Source organism: Sus scrofa, chromosome 7 (genome assembly GCF_054392235.1).
Source record: "Sus scrofa isolate SSC_HxYL_T2T_F1_AM1 chromosome 7, Sscrofa_HxYL_maternal_Yorkshire_Landrace_v2.0, whole genome shotgun sequence".
NCBI classification, from domain to species: domain Eukaryota; kingdom Metazoa; phylum Chordata; class Mammalia; order Artiodactyla; family Suidae; genus Sus; species Sus scrofa.
The window spans coordinates 54,669,485-54,691,033 of record NC_139389.1 but is presented as its reverse complement, the minus strand read 5'-3'; the positions used below and the strand labels follow the sequence as shown (position 1 = coordinate 54,691,033).

Sequence of the window (21,549 nt, the reverse complement as noted above, 5' to 3'; positions counted from 1 at the left end):
TCCTTGTGCATTCAGTGGTTACAAGGGTGTACACATCAAAAAATTCATTGAAATGGATGTAAGATTTGTGCATTTTACCTCAAAAAAACCCCCAAAATATAAACAAACTGCAAAAGACTAAAAAGAAAACAAACCAAAAAAACCTCCTGCGATATGCAATCGGTCTTTTAATTGTTTATAATTTCAGATTTGCTGTTTTAATTAATGACTGAAACTTAAGAGTGGCGTGAAACACCTTTTGTTTCTCCTTCTATTTAATTACCTTTCCATAAGCTAAGTTTTTAAAAAAGATTTTGTGAACTTCTCATAAGGCGAGAAAGACTTTAACTTACCCATTTGCGAGTAGGATGGTGTAGTAATTACGTCCATAATTTCTTACAAAACACGAGGTCATCTGGGGTGGGGGTGGGGAAACGTCGCGAAAATTTTTCTTTCACGTTCCTCTCTTCCGCGGCCTAATATTTTTGTGGGGTATTTCAGGCCACGGTATTCAGATAGCAAATGAGTTGCTGAACTAAAGAACCTCTCCCAAAGATGCTGTGATTCTATTCTCCACCCTAGATTCTCGAAATTCACTTTTTCCCCGAATGCCACTAGAGGGCGTTTGAAAAACCTATCTATAGCACAACTGATATATATTGGATATATTTTAAAAACGGTTTGCCTTTGTGTTTTTTTCTCCCTGCATGCTAAACTCACATTCTCTGACGTCTAGTCTAGTTTCAGTCCAATCGCCGGGCCGAGTTTCACTCAGTGGCAGGTCGGGGAACCGCAACCAGAAAACACCCGGTAAAACATTGAGGAAAAAGAGGGACGACTACGACTCCCAGAAGGCAGCGCTGCAGGTCTCGCTGGCTCTCCGGCTGCCCAAGGAGCAGGCTCTGCGAGCCTCCTCTCATCTCATTGGTCAGCTTTCCTGTCAGTAAAGGTGGAGTAAGGAGGGGCCCGGCTAGCACAGTTCCCGCCACTCGGAGGAGCCGCAGAGAAAACCTAGAGAAGAAGCCGTCCTCGATTGGATACTCGCTGTTCTCGCGTAGGAATAACCAGCCAATCAGAGTGTATATATCCTCCCAAATACCCCACCCCTTCCTTGGGGTTACTTTTGTTGGCGGGAAAAGTAGAGAGGTTTTCGCGCCGGGGCGGGGCTACGCTAGGCTCTTTCGCGCGGCTCCGCTGGCAGGAGTTCCTTAGCAGCGAGCATGGCCGGGACCGTGGTGTTGGAAGATGTGGAGCTGCGAGAGGCGCAGAGAGACTACCTGGATTTCCTGGACGACGAGGTAAGGGAGGGCTGGGTGGTCCAGGAGCCCCGGGGGCCGCACTGAGGCCGAGGGAGACCGCGGAGCTCCAGGCTGCGGCGGCGGGACGGAGGTTAGGGACCTTCCGCCCTGATCTTGTAGCCTTTCTGGCAGCGGAGTCTGTGGTTGAGAGCAATCCTGTGGCTTTGCAGAGTACAAATGATGGCCGGGTCTCGCGAAAGGCGCAGGTTTCCTCCAAGCGCAAACCAAGTGCAAAGGCCACGCTGACTTTTTTCACTCCCTGCTCTCTTAATTTGGAGGGAGGGTCGGGGAAGGACCGCTGGAGAACGGTGATGGTAGTGACCTGCAGACTTATAGGGTCCCCAGGTTTTAGTGGCTGACTTTCCTGCCGGAGGAAACGACTCCCTTATTTGGCCGCGTTCCTTTTTCCCTACCTTTTGGGACGGAGAGAAATAGTGTTGGCGTGCAAATAAGGGGGGTTTGTATGCAGTTTAAGATTGACAGCCACAGAATGTTGTTTAAAGCGTCTTGAAGGGTTGATAGTGCTCTGTTTGCGAATGTCCGGATATGGGAACTCTATATTATGCAGATGATTGGGGAAATAAAGTAGTAATTCCAGACAAAATTCTGCAACGAAAAGTCACTTTGAGTATTAAAAGTCTGTTTAATTTGCATTTTAACAAGGATTTTACTTGTTCTTTTTAAATTTTTTTTTTAGTTTTTAAATATTTTTTACATTGAAGGCTAGTTGACTTAGTGTTGTGTTTCAGGTGTATAGCAAAGTGATTCTGTTTTATATATGAGTGTGTGTGTGTATATATACACATATATATATATTCTTTCTCAGATTCCTCTTCATTAGACATTATTATAAGATTGAGTATGGTTCCTGGGCTATACAGTAGGTCCTTGTTTATTTTAGATATATTAGTATGTATCCGTTAATCCCAGACACCTACTTTATTCCTTCCCCCTAACTTGTCCTTAATTCCCCAGTAAAGGTTGTGAAATGACTGCACACAGAAGAGCTATTGGTGATAATAGGAATTACAGCATGGGTCTTGAGGAAGTCATAATTCATACACTGGTCTCTTAGGTGTCTTTGGAATGTGAGACTAGTGAGTGAAAATGTGGGAGGAACTGGGATTCACCTCTGCTGCAGAGATTGATATATTTATCTTGCTGTGAGAGCTGCCTCTGTTTAAAAGCATCATATATTTGAATTTGTGGCCGTTGTGACATGTGGTGGTTCTTTTGCAGGAAGATCAGGGAATTTATCAGAGCAAAGTTCGGGAGCTGATCAGTGACAACCAGTACCGCTTGATTGTCAATGTGAATGACCTTCGCAGGAAGAATGAGAAGAGGGCTAACCGGTGAGTGGCTAGGTGTCCACCGCCACATCCTGGCCCTGAGTCAGAATGGCTCCCTTCTCTTCATTGGATTGGAGCAGACTTCCCAGCAGAGGATCTGGATGAAATGTTTCTGACCTAGAAGCCCTTAGTACCTCACCTGCTCTTATGTTTTTTACTTCTTTCCAAAGTAGGTGGTAGGCATTTTCCTCTCAAGAGCCCTTCCTACCGTGTTTAATTATATATCATGTCTCTGTCTTTGATAAGTTGAATTAAGGTTGGCCCTCAGTTCTGGTGTATTTTACTGGGTCTTGTAGGATGGCAGGAGAAAGTAGAAGCCAGATTTTCACTCCTAAGCTTTGATTATCTAAAAATGTCTACTGCTGTTTTGTAGGTTGAGTTTTTTTTTTTTTTAAGTGCCGCATCTGTGACCTATGGAGGTTCCCAGGCTAGGGATCCAATTGGAGCTGTAGCCGCTGTCCTACGCCACAGCAACACTGGATCCGAGCCAAGTCTGTGAGCTACACCACAGTTCACAGCAACACCAGATCCTTAACCCACTGAGCAAGGCCAGGGATCAAACCCGCATCCTCAAGGATGCTAGTCAGGTTCGCTCACTGCTGAGCCATGACGGGAACTCCAGTAGGTTGAGTTTGTCAAGTTCTGCCCTCTCTGCCTAATGATTCTTCTTCTTGCCTATCCGCAGCCTCCTGAACAATGCTTTTGAGGAGCTGGTTGCCTTCCAGCGGGCCTTAAAGGATTTTGTGGCCTCCATTGATGCTACATATGCCAAGCAGTATGAGGAGTTCTACATAGGTTTGGAGGGCAGCTTTGGCTCCAAGCACGTCTCTCCCCGGACTCTCACCTCCTGCTTCCTTAGCTGTGTCGTGTGTGTCGAGGGCATTGTCACTAAATGTGAGTGGGCTGGAGTGGAGGGCTAATTGAATGGAGGTGGGATAGACGTGGGGTGGGGCAGGCTGGAAGGCAGGAAAGGTGCAGTAGGGTTGGGGAGCTTATGGCTTCAGAAGGGTGAAGCACTGAAATTTCAGGGTGAAGCTTGGAGGAGCCCAGCCGTGCACAGTGATGGAGGACCTGTGCCAGCAGAAGGAGGAAGTCTGCTGAGAGCAGAGGATTCTTCGCTCTTGGCAGTCTCCTCATTCTGACCCTGAACTTTTGCTACTTCTCCCTCTGGATGAACTGTGCTTAAAAGTGTACATCGGAGTTCCTGTCATGGCGCAGTGGTTAACAAATCTGACTAGGAACCATGAGGTTGTGGGTTCGATCCCTGGCCTCACTCAGTGGGTTAAGGATCCAGCATTGCCATGAGCTGTGGTGTAGGTCGCAGACGCAACTCGGATCCCGTGTTGCTGTGGCTCTGGCGTAGGCCAGTGGCTACAGCTCCGATTAGACCCCTAGCCTGGGAACCTCCATGTGCTGAGGGAGTGGCCCTAGAAAAAGGCAAAAAGACAAAAAAAAAAAAAAAAAATGTGTACATGGATAGGGTGTTTTGTGTATAAACATAAAAGTGAATGAATGACAGGTAGTATTGAAACAGTTCAACTAGTTGGAAGAACAGTTTCTGGAGTCATCATGTGCTTCGCTTTAGATCCCCTTCTCACTATCCAGTGGGGTGATTTTCCATTCCTAGGCTCTCTAGTTCGCCCCAAAGTTGTCCGCAGTGTCCACTACTGTCCTGCTACCAAGAAGACCATAGAGCGACGTTATACTGACCTCACCACTCTGGAGGCCTTTCCATCCAGCTCTGTCTATCCCACCAAGGTAAGAGAAATAAATTGGTGGGGCTTCTTTAGAGGTTAGGCTCAGACATAGCTATTTAATGCAAGTAATTGGGTAATATTTGAAGTCTTCTAGATGTAAATGGGATGAAAAGTAAGGATTCATTTAAAGGAAAGATTGGTTGCTAGCTAGAGTTTAGTATGGAAAGTCCACAGTTCATATTTATTTTTGGCCATGCCCTGAGGCATGTGAGTTTCTGGACCAGGGATTGAACCCATGCCACAGCAGTGACTGGAGCCACTGTAGTGACAACACCAGATCCTCAACCTGCTGTACCACAAAGGAACTCCCACAATTCCTATTTTTAAAAAAAGAATATTCATTTTAGAAAAATTGGGAAATTGTGGAAGAGTTGAAAGAAGGAAAAAAGCCACCTAGTCCACATTGATCTTTTAGCAAAATTGTAATATCATATATAATCTTAGAATCTACTTTGAGTAATATGGAAAAGTACTTATGCTGTAATATTACTGTGAAGTTTGCAGATATTTAATTTGGGTTTGAGAAAAGGTTGGTATGGAGCATGGCTTTAGTCTCGGTGTTCAGACTGATCTGTATTATGAGGCCTTCTTAATGAGACAAAAGATGATTAATAATGATTACTCGATGTCTGAATTCATTCTGTCCCTGTTGTTAGACTTTGAGAGCAATGGTCTCCGAAGGATTGTTGGGCACCAAGTGGGGTATAGATATAAAGAAGACCCAGTCCTTGTCTTCAGTTTTATCAACCAGTGGAGGACTCTTAACATGTAAATAAGACTATCTCCAGATGAACTCTGAGGCTTGACGGTGTTGAATGGCTTATGTTCTAGTTGGTGATGGCCTAAGAATTAGGACCCTGTCTTTTCCTCAGGCCAGTTGTATTTTCTAAGTCACCCTGTTCTCTTTATAATGATCCCTACTTTCTAGAAATTTTTCCCTGGGAACTGCTGAGGGGTTACTCTTCTGCTTTGCCATACACCTAAAATATACCAGATCAGGTCCGCTGGGGGCCATCAAGACTGTGGTTCTTTTTTTTTTTTTTTTGTCTTGTCATTTTTGGCCACCCTCTGGCATATGGAGTTCTAGGCTAAGGATCAGATCCAAGCCACAGTGGCAACCTAAGCTGGAGCTGCAGCAATGCCGGATCCTTAACCCACTATGCTGGACTAGGGATAGAACCTGCATCCCAGTGCTCCATAGCAGGAACTCCAAGTGTGGTTCTTAAGAGCACGGGCTTTGGTGTTTACTGTGTGACCATCGGAAACTTCTTTAACCTATGTCAGCCTCAGTTTCCTTATTTGTAAAATGTGAAAAATACCTGCTTTTTGGACTGAGATATTGTGATGATTACATGAGATAATTTTATGAAATTACTACACAATGCCCTGCACACAGTAGGCACTCCATAAGTGGTAGCTGCTGTGTTTGTAGAAAACTCAAATGGCCAGGAAGTAAAACTTTAAAATGTTTTTATTGAAATTGAATATACAGAAAAGCTTACATAAGTATATAGCTCAGTGGAATTTTCCCAGCTCAATATACTTATAAAATCAGCATCCAGACCAGAAAACAGCACCTTACTAGCACTCAAAAGTCCCCCCCGCGATCCTGGCATCTGGCAGCTTCGAGAACTTTTCCCTGTTTTTGTATTTTGCCTAAATGCTCTTCTCTTGTTCACCATGTTTTTGAGATTCGTCTGTGTTATAGGTGTACTCCATACATTTTCATTCCTGTGTGGTATTCACTTGTGTAAATATAGCACGTTTATCTCACCATTCTGTTGAAGGAGTTTGGAGATTTTCTAGTTTTTGGCTCTTAGGAATAGTGTTGCTGTGAACATTGTGGTACATGGCTTGGGGTAAACGTTTCTCTTGGATAATAACCTAGGAGTGAAAATACAGCCTCCTAGTGTAGGGGATGTAGGATCTCAATTTAGATCTTAATATAGCCGTGGTCCCTCCAGACCGTAGGTCACCCCTTCCATGAGATGGTTTATTACTAGAACAGACAGGAATGGAGAAAAAAACCCGAGAAGATACTTGGAGTCTTTTGTTTGTGGATACCAACCTCATGAGGTTATCTCCAAGTTCTATTTGTTTCATCCGACAACAGATGAGGTTGGCACTTCTTTTTTTTTTTTTTTTTTTTTTTGTCCTTTTGGGCTGCACCTGCAGCGTATGGAAGTTCCTAGGTTAGGGGTTGAATCAGAGCTACGGCCGCTGGCCTGCACCACAGCTACGCCAGATCCCAGCTGCGACTGCGACCCACACCACAGCTCACGACAATGCCAGATTCCCTGACCCACTGAATGAGGCCAGGGACTGAACCCGCATCCTCATGGATACTAGTCAGATTCATTTCTGCTGAGCCACAAAGGGGAACTCTGAGGTTGGCATTTCTAAGGCAGGGCTGAGCTGACTGCTTTTCTGTGTGCCTTTTCCAGGATGAGGAAAACAATCCCCTTGAGACAGAATATGGCCTTTCTGTCTACAAGGACCACCAGATCATCACCATTCAGGAGATGCCAGAGAAGGCCCCCGCTGGCCAGCTGCCCCGCTCCGTGGACGTCATCCTGGATGATGACTTGGTGGACAAAGTGAAGCCCGGTGACCGAGTCCAGGTGGTGGGCACCTACCGCTGCCTTCCTGGAAAGAAGGGAGGCTACACCTCAGGGACCTTCAGGTAGAGGACCAGTCCTGAGGTGTTGGAATGCTGCCAGCTGGGTGCAGTCTGTGCCCAGTGCGCCTTCTTCCTGAGAGTGACACTGGACGGGGGAGCCCTCCCCTGCCTGGGAGATGTGAGCCCTCCTTTCTGTCAGGGAAAAGGCGTGATACTGGCTTATGCTGCAAGTGGGAACTGCTGGTCATGGGGTCCCAGCCTCCTGGCTTACCTCGAAATTTCTCCCGTATCTCTCCCTCCCTCCTGCACACTGTCCCAAGCTCTGTGGGTCAGTGGGAGGGAGGTTTCCCAGGTGAGGCACCACCAACGTATGTGTTGTAGATGGAGAGAATCAGTGGTTTAATTCAGACCAGCTTTTCTTTTCTGTTTTTCTTTTTTTTTTTCTAATTGCCATTTCTAGATTAGTAGTCTAAGGTGGCTTTGGGTTGGGGTTAGGAATTGAAAATAGCCGCTTCTTCTCTCTGTCCCAGGACTGTCCTGATTGCCTGTAACGTGAAGCAGATGAGCAAGGATGCTCAGCCTTCCTTCTCTGCTGAGGATATAGCCAAGATCAAGAAGTTCAGTAAAACCCGTTCTAAGGTCTGGGCTTCCCTTGGGGCTTTGAGGCAGGGGAAAACTTTGTTTTGGGTTGTATTTGGGCCTGGCCACCTCCTGGTCAGGAGGAAAGTCATGTTTTTTTCTCTGAAGTATTGGTCCTAGCTTCTGGTTTTGAGTCAGTGAGCAAAAGAGTGTTTCTGTTGTTTTTCTTTAATGTTTCTGTTGTGCTACCTGCTAAATGAACCTAATACAAATATTAGAGTAGGAGTTGGAATGTCAGTATACCAATGGGTCTATAACTGAATACATTAATGACACATTGCTAATTAAGTACTATTTTTTTTTTCTTTAATGGCTGCACCCACAGCATATGGAAGTTCCCAGGTCAGGGATTGAATCCAAGCAGCAGCTGTGGCAACGCTGGATCCTTTGGCCTACTGCACCAGGACTGAGATTGAACCTGCACCTCCTCAAGCCACCCACGCCATTTATTTTTCTTTAAAAATTTTTTAAAAATTTTTATTTATTTATTTTTATTTTTTTGTTTTTTGTTTTTTTGCTTTTTAGGCCACACCCACAGCATATGGAGGTTCCCAGGCTAGGGGTCAAATCGGAGCTGTAGCTGCCAGCCTACAACAGAGCCACAGCAACGCCAGATCCGAGCCACATTTGCCACCTGCACCATAGCTCACAGCAACGCCGGATCCTTAACCCACCGAGTGAGGCCAGGGATCGACCCCGCAACCTCATGCTTCCTAGTTGGATCCGTTTCCGCCTCGCCACGATGAGAACTCCAAAAAGTTTTTTTTTTTTTTTTTTTTTTAAGGAGAGACTGTCCATATTTAGAATTGAGCAAGATAAGTACATGTGTGACAGAGGTTCCTGCTAAAGCACAATAGACATTCTTATTAAACCTCAAATGTTTTGAGCCTGGAAACTTTTTTTCTTGAAGAAGCTCTAAGCGGATTTTGGAATCCAGGCTTCCTTTGCACCTCTTCAGGTAATGGTCTGAGGAGTGTGGAAGTTCTTCAAGAAGTCCTAAGAGAAGAAGCTTTTACCATTAAATACAGTGTGTTTCTTCACGCCTCTTTTGTGGGATGAAGTAGGAAGTGAGTTCCTCAAGCTCCATTGGGTCTCCTTAGGCTTTTCTCTCTGTGGTTGTCTGTCCTGTAGGATATCTTTGACCAGCTGGCCAGGTCGCTGGCCCCCAGCATCCATGGCCACGACTACGTCAAGAAGGCCATCCTCTGCTTGCTCTTGGGAGGGGTGGAACGAGACCTTGAGAATGGCAGCCACATCCGTGGGGACATCAATATCCTTCTGATAGGTATGGTTTCGGGGACTTGCTGTAGCCTCTTGGTCTTTCTTGTGGGCTGTGGCTGCAGGAATCAGCTGTCAGATTATGTGTTTGTATCTGGCTGTATTTCAGTCTCATTAAAAGGGCAAAAGTCTGAAGTGGAATTTTTTAAATTTCTCTTTCTTTTTATTACTCAGTGAATTTACTACATTTATAGTTGTACAGTGATCATCACAATCCAGTTTTGTAGTATTTCCATCTATTTTTTCTTTATTGGCCTCCCTGTGGCATATGGAGTTCCCAGGCCAGGGATCAGATCTGAGCCACCATTGCGACGTATACCGCAGTTGTGGCAATGCTAGATCCTTTAACCCACTGTACCAGGCCGGGGATGGAACTTTCACTCTGGCCCTGCAGAGAGGTCCCTGATCCTGTTGCTCCACAGTGGGGACTCCCTTAAGTGATTTTTAAAAAATTATGATTTCTGGGTTTCCTGACTTATAATGTCTAAAATATAATCTTCCAGGAATGATAAAGGGAAAGAAACAATATTAACAACCAGTTACTCTCTATTTCTATTGTGTCTGTGCTAGAAGAGCAGCCCTTGCTGGGGAGTGGGGGAGTTCCCTAGAGTCACCACTGCCCCCGTCCAATTACAGGAGACCCGTCCGTCGCCAAGTCCCAGCTTCTGCGGTATGTGCTGTGCACTGCACCGAGGGCCATCCCTACCACCGGCCGGGGCTCCTCTGGAGTGGGTCTCACGGCTGCCGTCACCACAGACCAGGAGACAGGTAAGGATGGAAGGCTTCCTGGTGGAGGCCCAGCAGAGAGGTGAGCACAGAGTCTGAGCTGCCTCTGGGCACCAGCTTATGTTGGGAAGATAAACTGGAGAGGTTGGCGTGGGCCAGGTTCTAGAGGATTGAGTGGCAGCAGTGATGAATTATTTAAATCTTTGGGTGGTCCCCTCATGACCCCATCGCCTAGAAGGTGGTTGGAAAGAGTTTTGAAGGAGAAAGCTTCTCAAATTGGTCAGGAAATAAAAATGAAGACCACTTTATACATTAGAGGAAGGGATTTGAAGGCCAGTGAAAAGAGAAGCGAGGTCCCGCTGGGAAATCGCTTGAAGATGAGGATAAAGAGAGAACGTCTACGAAGGAAGTGTGTTGCAGGCCAGCCGCTTAGCTGTCAGCGTGGGCCGAGGCGTGTGTCCTGATGGGAGCTTGCAAAGGCAACCCCAGGGTTTCCGCGGGACCTAGAAGCTGACACCTCGTAGCTGTGTACTCGTCCTCATGTGTGATGGTGGAGGTGCTCAGGAAGGAGCCTGGCACCTCTCCCCTCCGTCCCCAACAACCCGGACGGCAGCGTGTGTTTGTCCCTCCCCACCTCCCAGGGGAGCGCCGTCTGGAGGCGGGGGCCATGGTCCTGGCCGACCGGGGCGTGGTGTGCATCGACGAGTTCGACAAGATGTCCGACATGGACCGCACGGCCATCCACGAGGTGATGGAGCAGGGCCGCGTCACCATCGCCAAGGCCGGCATCCACGCCCGGCTCAACGCCCGCTGCAGTGTTCTGGCAGCTGCCAACCCCGTCTACGGCAGGGTGAGTGGGATTGCCACTTGGCCGTTGTCCTCCCCTTTATGTGGTTTTGCCGAGTCACTGGCCTGTGAAGTACATTCCAGGTGCCCCAGGGGAGTGACCGGCCAAAGACGAGAGCAAGCTCCTCATCTTGTTCCCGTCCCTGCTGTAGGGCCATGGTTCTTCACCCATTCATCCACATCACAATCCTCTGGAAAGCTGTTTACTTTTTTTTTTTTTTTTTTTTGGTCTTTTTATCTTTTCAGGGCCACACCCATGGCATAATGGAGGTTTCCAGGCTAGGGGTCCAATTGGAGCTATAGCCACCAGCCTACACCACAGCCACAGCAACATGAGATCCGAGCCACATCTGTGACCTACACTATAGCTCATGGCAACACTGGATCCCCAACCCACTGAGCAAGGCCAGGGATCGAACCTGTGTCCTCATCGATGCTAGTCAGGTTCATTAACAGCTGAGCTACGATGGGAATGCCAGGAAAGCTATTTACTTAAAGTAACTTTTCTTTTTTTTCCTTTCTTTAGGGTTGCACCTGTAGCATATGGAGTTTCCCAGACTTGGGGTCGAATTGGAACTGTAGCCACAGCCACAGCAGTGTAGGATCTGAACCCTTTCTGCAACCTACACCACAGCTCACGGCAGTGCTGGATCCCCGACCCACTGAGGGAGGCCAGAGATTGAACCTTTGTCCTCATGTGTACTAGTCGGATTTGTTTCCACTGGGCCACAACAGGAACTCCCTTGTCATGTCTTCTTAATGGGTGGGAAGAGGGCCTCATCTTCAGAGCTGGTCCTGCCTGGGCATGAGAGGAGCAGGATGGAGCTTGGGAGGGAGGTGGCTGGTTTTGAGACCCACACTCAGCCTGTCAGAGGCACTGAAGCTGGGAGGTGGGGCCCTGTTTGCTTGGAAGGAGGATGAGGGGCAAACTGAGGGCAGTGGTTCCTCACCCATTCATCCACATCACAATCCTCTGGAAAGCTATTTACTCTTTTTTTTTTTTTTGAGTTCGCTCCCTGGGCCTCAGTGGCAGGAGGGCTGCATGTAGAGGAAATGAATTCAGTTTCTTTTTGGGTTCCAGATGCTTTACTTCCTTGCTGCTTGTTCACACTGTTTGAAGGTCTGGTCTTCACTCTCCCGTAACCGATCCACCTCCTGGTCCTTTCCCTCCCATTGATGTCACCTCCCCGCTCCTTTCTTCTCGTGTTCCCCACCCAGTACGATCAGTATAAGACCCCCATGGAGAACATAGGGCTGCAGGACTCGCTGCTCTCCCGATTCGACCTCCTCTTCATCATGTTGGATCAGATGGATCCCGAGCAGGATCGGGAGATCTCAGACCACGTCCTCCGAATGCACCGCTACCGGGCCCCCGGGGAACAGGACGGCGACGGTGAGGCGGAGGGAAGAGGATGGCTGCTGGGAGGGTACCTAGACGCCAGCCGCTATTGGGCCCAGCCAGGTCGTGGTGGGTGGGCAGCGTTGGGGTGATGGGGAAGGTGCCCGCCTCCCTGGCCACCTCCCCGCTCACCGGAGCTTCCTTAGGTGTGTCTCTCTTCCGTTTCCGGGTTCGGGAACACCTCTGAGGAATTGCTGTTGGCCTCCCTCCTTCTTTATAGGTCCCACGTGTTGGCTTCCTTCTGGGTCCTTGCTTTGTGTTTCAGAGGAAGCAATTTCCCCTGGATTAAGCTTTTCCTTATTCTCCTTCCTCCCAACTTGGGTTTTCCAGCAATGCCTTTGGGGAGTGCCGTGGATATCCTGGCCACGGATGACCCCAACTTTAGCCAGGAAGACCAGCAGGACACCCAGATTTATGAGAAGCATGACAACCTTCTGCATGGCACCAAGAAGAAAAAGTGAGTGGTTTTCATCTTCAGGGAACCTGAGATGTATCACCTGAGACCATGTTTCAGGGTGTGTCTATATGTGCTGCCCAGGTGAAGATCATGCTTGGGGTCTTGACCATGGGGGCCCGTTTTCTTTTCTGGATCCCCAGAAACACCCTTTCCCCTGGCCACTTGCCTTGTGAACGTTGGGGTGATCAAGCTTGGTGCTGGTCTTTTCCTAAAATGGAAAGCTGTGAGGAGCTACCTGGGGGTGTGTTGTGTTATGTACGAGACGTGTTGCACAAGTCATGTGGCCATTTGTGATGCCCTTATGTTGAAGGGGTGGCAGATCGAAAGTGTTGGATTTGCAGGTAGATTTAAGGAAAGGAGACTTGTGATCAGGTACTCAGAGCCTGGCTGTGGTGCAGCAGGAAGGCTCACAAGTCTTCAAACCCAGTGGTTTAAGAACATAGCATTTAGAATCAAAAAATGAAATTTGAGTCCACTTAAGATTCTTTGAGCTGTTGTTTTCCCACTGATAAAATAGGGCAATTAACACCTAAACTCCCTGCCTAAGCTGCCTGCTTCCCAAGTAATACCTAAACGATACTGTAGAATTAAATAAAAATATGTGAGGGGGGTTTGTACATGTTCAGAATAAATGGGGTTCCGGCTGGAGCCCTGCTGTCAGGGGACCTGGGCTTCCTCAGGAGGGGCAGAGCCACGCCCCCGGGCAGGTGCTGGGCTGTGGCAGGGAAGTGAGATCATTGTGTGTGGTCCAGGGAGAAGATGGTGAGTGCGGCTTTCATGAAGAAATACATCCACGTGGCCAAAATTATCAAGCCCGCCCTGACGCAGGAGTCGGCCGCCTACATCGCGGAGGAGTACTCCCGCCTGCGCAGCCAGGACAGCATGAGCTCTGACACCGCCCGGGTGAGCCGCCTGCGGGACGCTGACCTGGAGCCCCTGTTGTCTGGGAGCGCTGGAAGCGTCTTAACTTCTTGATTCCTTAAGCTTTTTCTTCCTGGTCTGAAGGGCTTCCTGTCACACAATTGTAATCATTTCCTTTTACAAAGGGGAATGCAGTGCAAACCCCAGAATGTGTGTCTCAGTTCAGGTGGCTTTGGCCACCGGGAGCTGTGGTTCATTCAGCCAACCTGAGAGCCTTCCAGGGGCTGAAGGAGTCTCTGTTCTGACTTGCAGTCCTCGGAGAGCTCAGACCTGGGCCAGGGAGGCAGAATGGTTGATGGAAAGAAAGATCATATGTATGTAGTTGTAAGTTTAAGCCACAGCGTGGTACCCGGAACGGAACGGTTGTGAGGTGGATGGAGTATAGATAAAGACGCTGTTCACTTTTCCTCAGACTTTCCGGAAGGAGTATGAACATCAGGGGATTCCCAGAGGGTGTGACCCTTGAGCTGGACCTTGACAAACAAGGAGTTGGGTAGCCAGGGTGGTCATCCAAGGCTATTTCTAGAAACCCAGTACATCTGCCCAGAATTTGTCTAAACCTTTTGGGGCAGTGTGGTTTACACAGGATTTCACAGCACAAAGACCCAGATCCCAGACTCCATCCTGATGTGATAGATTTAGACTCTAGGATTCAGACATAATCCCAGATCGTCTGTCCCAGCCTCACACCCAACGGGAATTCCGTCTTCTGGAATCCTTGCTGGGACTTCCTTGACACCTCCAGTGACAGCATGCCTCCTACATCACTGCATCGAAATGGCAGGAGAGTCGTCTTTTTATTTGGCTTATACCTGCGTCCCTGTAACTTCTACCTACCCATGGGCCTTAATTTTGTTTTCTAGACATTGTGTGTGACTTGTTTTCTTCAGATTAAACAACCTTGTCTTTTTAATTGTTTCTCCCATCATGGGAACATGTTCGGTCAAAGGCCCTCTCACTGAACATAAGGCACTGTTTGAGTTGTCCTAGTGGGATTGGTAAATCTCTCAGTTGGGGTTCTCTGCTCTTGCAGGCTAGGATTTCACAGCTTTAGGGTATTCAAGAATTGGAGCTGGTATAACCTACAAACTCTGGTAGCTTTCTAAATTATTTGAAAAAAAATTGGTGAGTTAAATATGAATATATTTGTTTTTGAATGTCAGATTGGGTATAAGTGATAACTTGGAAAACATGAAAACAGAAGTGACCAGATGGCATCCCTCTGAAGTGTCAGAGGAGGGGAGATGGGTGTGTGTGTGTGTGTGTGTGTCAGCATCCAGCCCTGGGCTCTGACCCCAGGCCTGCAGTCACATTTGGACCTTGTCCACATCCTTTGAATCCCAGGTCTTGGTTTTTTATCCATAAAAGGAGAAGGTTGGATGACGCCGGGGATGCTTACCTAGAAGGTACATCAGAGTCACTTGAAACTTAAAATCACACACGTCCAGTGCTAATCCAGACCTTCTGATCCATTAGATCAGGCATTCAGACAATAGCATTTTAGAAAGATAAAGTCCCCCACCTCCCCCGTCAGAGATATGGTGTCAGAAGCACTTGATAAGAACACGTCAGAATTCAGCTCCTTCTCTGGACACAGGTGGGCTTCCCCTGCTTCAGCAAGTTTGTCTGAAGATAAGCTCCCGCACACTCGCACTTAGTGTGCCCTTGGACAGATTACTTGAAGCTCTTCGAGTCCCATTTTCCTCGTCTCTAAGGCTTGTCCGGGTCATTCAGGGTGGTGACTGACCCAGTGAGCATGGAAGCTGGGTCCTGGTGTGCTGCGGGCCTGTAGGAAGTTTCTCCCTCATTGTTCTCTCTCAGCGGTCAGATGCCGGCTCGTCTTCTTCGCCGTCCACCTCATCCTCCCTCCTTCAACCCTCTCTCATCATGTTTCCAAGGTTATTTCTCTATTTATTTTCTGGACTTGACTGTGCCCGAGACATGTGGAGGTTCCCAGGCCAGGGATCAAACCCTCACCACAGCTATAACCAGAGCTGCTGCAGTGACAGCACTAGATCCTTCACCCACTGTGCCATATGGGAACTTCTATCTTTTTGAATTCTCTTTAGTTTTTCCGACTCCATGGCTTGGACCTCTCGGAGCTTTTCTGGTGGAGTCTCTCCCTCTCTGTGCGGTGGAAGTGACAGGCCACAGGGCTTCTGGATGAGTGACCCCCCCCAACACCTGTTTCCTCCCCCAGACATCTCCAGTGACAGCCCGGACGCTGGAAACTCTGATTCGATTGGCCACGGCCCATGCCAAGGCCCGCATGAGCAAGACGGTGGACCTGCAGGACGCGGAGGAGGCTGTGGAGCTGGTCCAGTATGCTTACTTCAAGAAGGTGAGGGTCTGGGCACTGGGCCTGAGGCTCTCCTGAATGGGTCGTTGGGGTTCGGGCCTCCCAGTTGCACATGGCCGACACCTGCCCCTGGGTGGTGGGCAGACAGCAGCATCTCCCCTAGCCTCCCTGTCCTGGCACCTGCAGCACCAGTGGTTCTCAGTCCTGGCACCTGCGAGGACCAGTGGAAAGGCTTTAAAACACCAAAACCAGAGCCCCTGGCAGCCCCAGGGATGCTGGCTTCATTGATTTGCTGCCCCTGCTCCTTCCTTTGCCTCTTGAACAAGTAGGTGTTTCCCAAGGATCAGCCTTTCCCATGGCAGACTCTTCAGGTGTCCCTCTCACCCCTGCTTCTACTGTGACACTGTGTGCCTATCATTTTATTTCTTTATTTTTGTTTCTTTATTTTTTTGGTCTTTTTAGGGAGGCACCCGTGGCATATGGAGGTTCCCAGGCTAGGGGTCTAATCGGAGCTATAGCCGCCGGCCTACACCACAGCCACAGCAACTTGGGATCCAAGCCACGTCTGCGACCTACACCACAGCTCATGGCAACGCTGGATCCTTAACCCACTGATTGAGGCCAGGGATCAAACCTGGGTCCTCATGGGTACTAGTCGGGTTTATTAACCTCTGAGCCATGACAGGAACTCCTGTATCTATCATTTTAGACACCGGTCAAGGCAACTGCCTACTCCTCGTCCCTTCTCCCCAGTCTGGTGGATCTTGGCCCTGGGCTTCAGATGTGGGTCTGATCAGCTTTTCCCAACTTACTCCATATGCAGGGGGTTGTTATTTATATTTGGTCGCACCCACTGCATACAGGAGTTTCCAGGCCAGGGATCAAAGCTGCGCTATGGCAGTGACCTGGGCCACTGCAGTAACAATGTTGGCTCCTTAACCCTCTGCACCACATGGGAACTCCTGTTTTTAAAAAATATTTTATGGCCACACCTTGGGATATGGAAATTGCCGGGCCAGGGATTGAATCCGAGCTGTAGCTGTGATCTCTGCCACAGCTGGGGCAATGCTGGATCCTTTAACCCACTGCGCTAAGCCAGGTAGCTACCTCCATAGCTACCTGAGCTGCTGTATTTGGATTCTTAACCCAAATGGGAATTTGGGTACCTCATGGGAATTCCTGTCTTAAATACCTGCTTTATAAAGAAATGGATTGGTTTTCCACTTAACCATTGTGGGATAGACCTTCTCCCACTCATTTCTGTGTTCAGCGAACATTGTTTGAGCACCTTCTTGTGAAGGCTGTAGGGATACTGCCAGCCCACCTCTTGCCCATGGCCTTGGGACTTGGGAATGAGAGACTAGGTCATCAGACCGAAGACGTCACTGCTGATGGTGCAAGAGGGACCCCTCTTTAGGGTTCTTCATTCAGTCCCAGCATCTGTGACTCTCCTCCTCCCCCGCTCCATGCCTGGCTTGGTCCTAGGTTCTCGAGAAGGAGAAGAAGCGTAAGAAGCGAAATGAGGATGACTCGGAGACAGAAGATGAAGGGGAGAAAAGCCAAGAGGACCAAGAGCAGAAGAGGAAGCGGTCAGATGGGGCAGAAAAGGGAGATGGGACTCCGATTAGGGCTGGGGAGGGGGCGGAAGGGGGCAAGGCTGCAGGAAAGGGTACCCTGACCAGCCCTACCGAGGGTCAGAGGGTGAAGGTGACCGGGACAGAAGGAAGGTGACAGCCCCCTTGTCCTCTTCCTTCTGGAGAAGCAGGAGCTGTTAACACAGCCGGTGGCTGCTGAGTACATGTGTCAGACGTCTTCCCTCCGGGTTACTTCCTCCTCTCCTGCCTGCGGTTGACTTTAGGAGGGCGGGCGACAGGGACAGCACTGGGAAGTGCGGCCTGCTTGTGCTTTAGTCCAGAGACTTTCAGTCTCTTTCAGAAAAAGCGGTGGTTTTTGCTGGCTCTGGCCCTGGCCACTAGGATTGTAGATGGTTTTCGTTGTTCATTCCTGGTCAGAGGTGCGGGATGGGGCTCACCAAAGCCCATCTCTTTACCACTGTGGGTATTTTAGGAGAAAGACCCGTCACTCGGATGCCAAAGATGGAGACTCCTATGACCCCTATGACTTCAGTGACACCGAGGAGGAAATGCCTCAGGGTGAGCGAGCGTCCCCCGGTAGAGAGGTGGCCCGTGGTCCTGACTCCTTAGTGCTCTGCCTGCCACCTTTCTGCGCACCCCCTGCCTCTGGCTCCCCGCTTGGACCTCTGTGCCCAAGACGTTTGTCAGAACTTTGGAAATAAGCTTGGCCCTGTTGTCTGCTTCCTTCTCGGTGAACTGGGCTCTTTGCTGAGCCTGGTGTGAGCGCCCCAGGTCCTGTGTGCTGAGGGTCCCTGCCTGACCTGAGGCCTTTCCCCTGCCCGCCCTGGCCCCAAGAGCCCCAGGAGAGGCATGTCACTGAGGGCTGGGGCGGACGGAAGGCCTCGGGCCTGTGGCCAGGGCTTCACCTGCTCCCTGCTCCCCCCTGATCCCCTGCATCTGCCTCCCCTCAGTGCACACTCCCAAGGCGCCAGACTCGCAGGAGACCAAGGAGGCCCAGAAGGTGGAGCTGAGCGAGTCCAGGTGAGCAGGGAAGGACTTCTCTGCAGAGGCTGTGAACAAGCTGTTCTCCATGGAGCCGGAGACTAGGAGCCCATGAGTTTTTAGAACATTTTCTATTCTTTTGCTTTGTTTTGTTTTGCTTTTTAGGGCTGCACCTGCAGCATATGAAAGTTCCCAGGCTAGGAGTCTAACTGGAGCTACAGCTGCCGGCCTACACCACAGCCATAGCAACACCAGGTCTGAGCCAAGTCTGCGACGTACACCACAGCTCACAGCAACGCCGGATCCTTAACCCACTGAGAGAGGCCAGGGATTGAACCAGTGTCCTCATGGATGCCGTTGTTCCATGACGGGAACTCCAGAACATTTTTTATTCTGATGGTAATTTCAAACTCGAAAAAAGTTGTGAAAATAGCCTGAGGAATTCTTGTTTACTCTTTACGAAGAAGCCCTAGTTTTATTGTTTGCTTTATAAATAACTCACTCTGTGGGAATTTTAAATCAGATAACCTTTTGAGATTAGGAAGAAGAGTCTTAGAGCAGGGACAGGATTTTTCTTACTGTAACCGTGGGTTCTTCTCCATAGGATATGTATGTGTGTGTGTATTTTTTTATATTCTTTTAATACCTCAAACACATACAACACAATATATTCACTGAAGAAAATTTGAAGACGTTGAAAAGTATTTAGGAAAAACACCAAGATCAAATGTAATTCCACCCCCTAGAGACAACCATGAACCTTTATCTTAAAGCGGTTTCTGAAACAGCTCTTTGAGATCTCTTTTCAGTGACTGCAGGGTTTCCCTGTTGTACATTTTTTTGTGTTTTCTCTATTGATGGACATTTAGCTTCCATAAAGCTGCTCTTTACAGTCAAACAACTCTTAAATGTATCACTGTGCTGTGGTGGAGCTGTGGGGTTTGTTTCTAGAAATGAACTCCCTGGGTCAAGGGATTTGCGCTTGAAATTGTAGGGTGTGTGGCTGACTCGCCTCCCAGAGATACTGTCCCTGTTTGGATTTCTGCGGATGGTGTATGGATGCCAGACTCACATTCTCAGGGGCCTCTGATTTTTAAAATGCTTGTTTCGCAGTGTGCAGGAATCCCTGTAATACAGCAGCCAAGTTTTAAGGGGGAGCTGGGCTGTGGGGTGGCCATCAGGGGTGGGGTGTGGGCGACAGTTTGGGGGAGTAACACCCACATCCTCCCCCTTCACCCTTCCTTTCCTGTCCTGGGCAGGTTGAAGGCCTTCAAGGCAGCCCTCCTGGAGGTGTTCCAGGAAGCTCACGCACAATCGGTGGGCATGAATCGCCTCACAGAATCCATCAACCGGGACAAGGAAGAGCCTTTCTCCTCCTCAGAGATCCAGGCTGCGCTGAGCCGGATGCAGGATGACAACCAGGTCATGGTCTCCGAGGGCATCGTCTTCCTCATTTGAGGGGCCTCGTCTCTTGGGCTTTACATTTTTACGTTTCCTCCCTCCCCCTGCTCCCCCAGTATTTGCCTTCATTCCCTGAATGTCAGTGTTGGATGGAACTGAAGTGGGGCCCGCATGTGGAAGCGGAGTCAGGACTCCATGGAAGCTTGGGGGATGGGTGATGAAAGCCGCTGTGGAGCGAAGAAGGTGGGCAGGACCAAGACGATGGCGTCCTCCCTGCTGACAGCCAGACCACACTCCACGGCCCCTCCCCAAGCAAGCACCCAGTTTTTTTTAGGCACAGCTAGTTTCTGTTCATCTTTTCTCTGTGTGTAGGCTGTTTCTTCCCTCCTGCGCACTTTGGTCTAGAACAAACTTTGGGTTCTGTGCTGGTGGAGGGAGAGAGGCTGAGGCAAGTCCTAAGACCAGGAAAGCTTGCTTTGTACTGTCACCATACGTACAAAAGACTCATACGAACTTTTGACCCATATATCCAAGACATTTAATAAACTTAGGCTTTTTTTTTTTTTTTTTTTTTTTTTTAACTGTGCACGTGGCCTTAATACTGTGATTTTATGGACACAAGCTACGTTTCCTTGCAAGCTCCACCCTGTGGGCTGGGCTGCCTGCCTTTCCCTGCCTTTACCCAGAGTCACCGCACGGTGGCAGCAGTCCGCTGCACTCTCCGGGGGTTAGGCCTTCTCTGGGCAGTTTTCGTGAAAACTGCAAACCTGGAGTTCCTCCTGTGATGCAACAGCAGCGCGATGGGTGGCGGCTCGGGAGCCCCGGGACGCATGTTCAATTCTCAGCCCAGCACAGTGGATTAAGTAAGCATCCCACATTGCTTCAGCTGGGTGTAGGTCGCCACCACGGCCCACATCTGATCCCTGGCTGGGAACTCCATATGCTGCAGGGCAGCCAAAAAAGAAAACACTGCGAACTAAACCTTGCTGATTTAAAATAGCTCAAGGACCGCAGGAGGCCAGTGAGTGAAAGTCTGGGAAGGTTGACCCTCTGCCTGGGTTTTCTGAGCAGGAATCAAATCCCCTTCATGGAGAAATGATACTTGATACCTCAGACACCTAAATCGTGTAAATCCCCTTAAAGGATCCTCGTGAAACCATTTAACTTCTGGTGTCCAGCCCTTAGAGCTTGTTAGCCGTTTGCAGAGAAGTTTGTGGAGGGACCAGGGCGTGACTTCTATCCTGCTCTGTGGTTGGTTCTTCTGAGGAAATTTTGAGGTTACTGAAATAAAAAGAAGAAAACAAAAGTGTGTGACTTGATGGCGGGGCCAGCATGGAGGCTGCCTGAGAAGAGGTTGTTCAGGTTCCTGCTCAAAGATCCGTGAGGTGCTTCTCCACCTTGTTGCTGAGGGGAGCCCAGTTTCCCTGAGGCAGTGAGGCTGTGGGAGGGAGTCCAGTTTCATCGTTGTGGTTTTCCACACATGTGAGATCCAAGTCCTGCTGGAAGTGCTTTGCAGAGTCAGTCAATGGTGTGTATGTCTTGGGGGGCGGTGGGGACTGGACATAGTTGTGCCCTGGCAGTGAGTGCTGGGTGCAGAGAGGACTAGATGCTTTGGAGGCTCCCAGCCTGGGGAATGCGACATCTACTGTGTCAGTGAAAAGGACTATGGGATAGAATTATATACCAAATGAGAGCACACAGAGCTGGAGGCGCTGAGGGGCCACGGGTGTGTCAGGAGGGATGGGGCCGCCCATGGTGCTGTAAGGAAGAGGCCAGGGGCGTTTAGGCTCTCTTCAAATGAACATTTCCAGAAAGACCACACACTTTGTCACTAGGATTCATCCTCTGTCCTTTACACCTGAGGAAACAGGCCCAGGGTGGGAGGGCAGTGGGTGCACCCAGAGATCCAGCAGTAACTGTGATTCCATGGTACCTTCGCTGATGTGTCAGCTCTCTGCCAACAAGCTAGAAGGATGGAAGGTGGAAGAGGGTACTCAGTCGCGA

The 21,549-nt window shown here is 49.1% G+C and overlaps 1 protein-coding gene across 1 annotated transcript; it reads left to right on the top strand.

The window, feature by feature from the left end:
• The first annotated feature begins 1,152 nt into the window (after positions 1-1,152).
• MCM3 (minichromosome maintenance complex component 3) lies at positions 1,153-20,851 on the top strand. The gene is made up of 17 exons (XM_001924813.7): positions 1,153-1,277; positions 2,517-2,629; positions 3,312-3,520; positions 4,254-4,384; positions 6,828-7,066; positions 7,534-7,642; positions 8,774-8,927; positions 9,557-9,688; positions 10,288-10,496; positions 11,711-11,885; positions 12,222-12,348; positions 13,101-13,251; positions 15,470-15,610; positions 17,054-17,157; positions 17,636-17,721; positions 18,114-18,183; positions 19,404-20,851. The coding sequence occupies exons 1-17, from the start codon at positions 1,200-1,202 to the stop codon at positions 19,600-19,602; spliced, it is 2,427 nt and encodes an 808-aa protein (XP_001924848.1). The 5' UTR covers positions 1,153-1,199; the 3' UTR covers positions 19,603-20,851.
• The last annotated feature ends 698 nt before the right edge of the window (positions 20,852-21,549 follow it).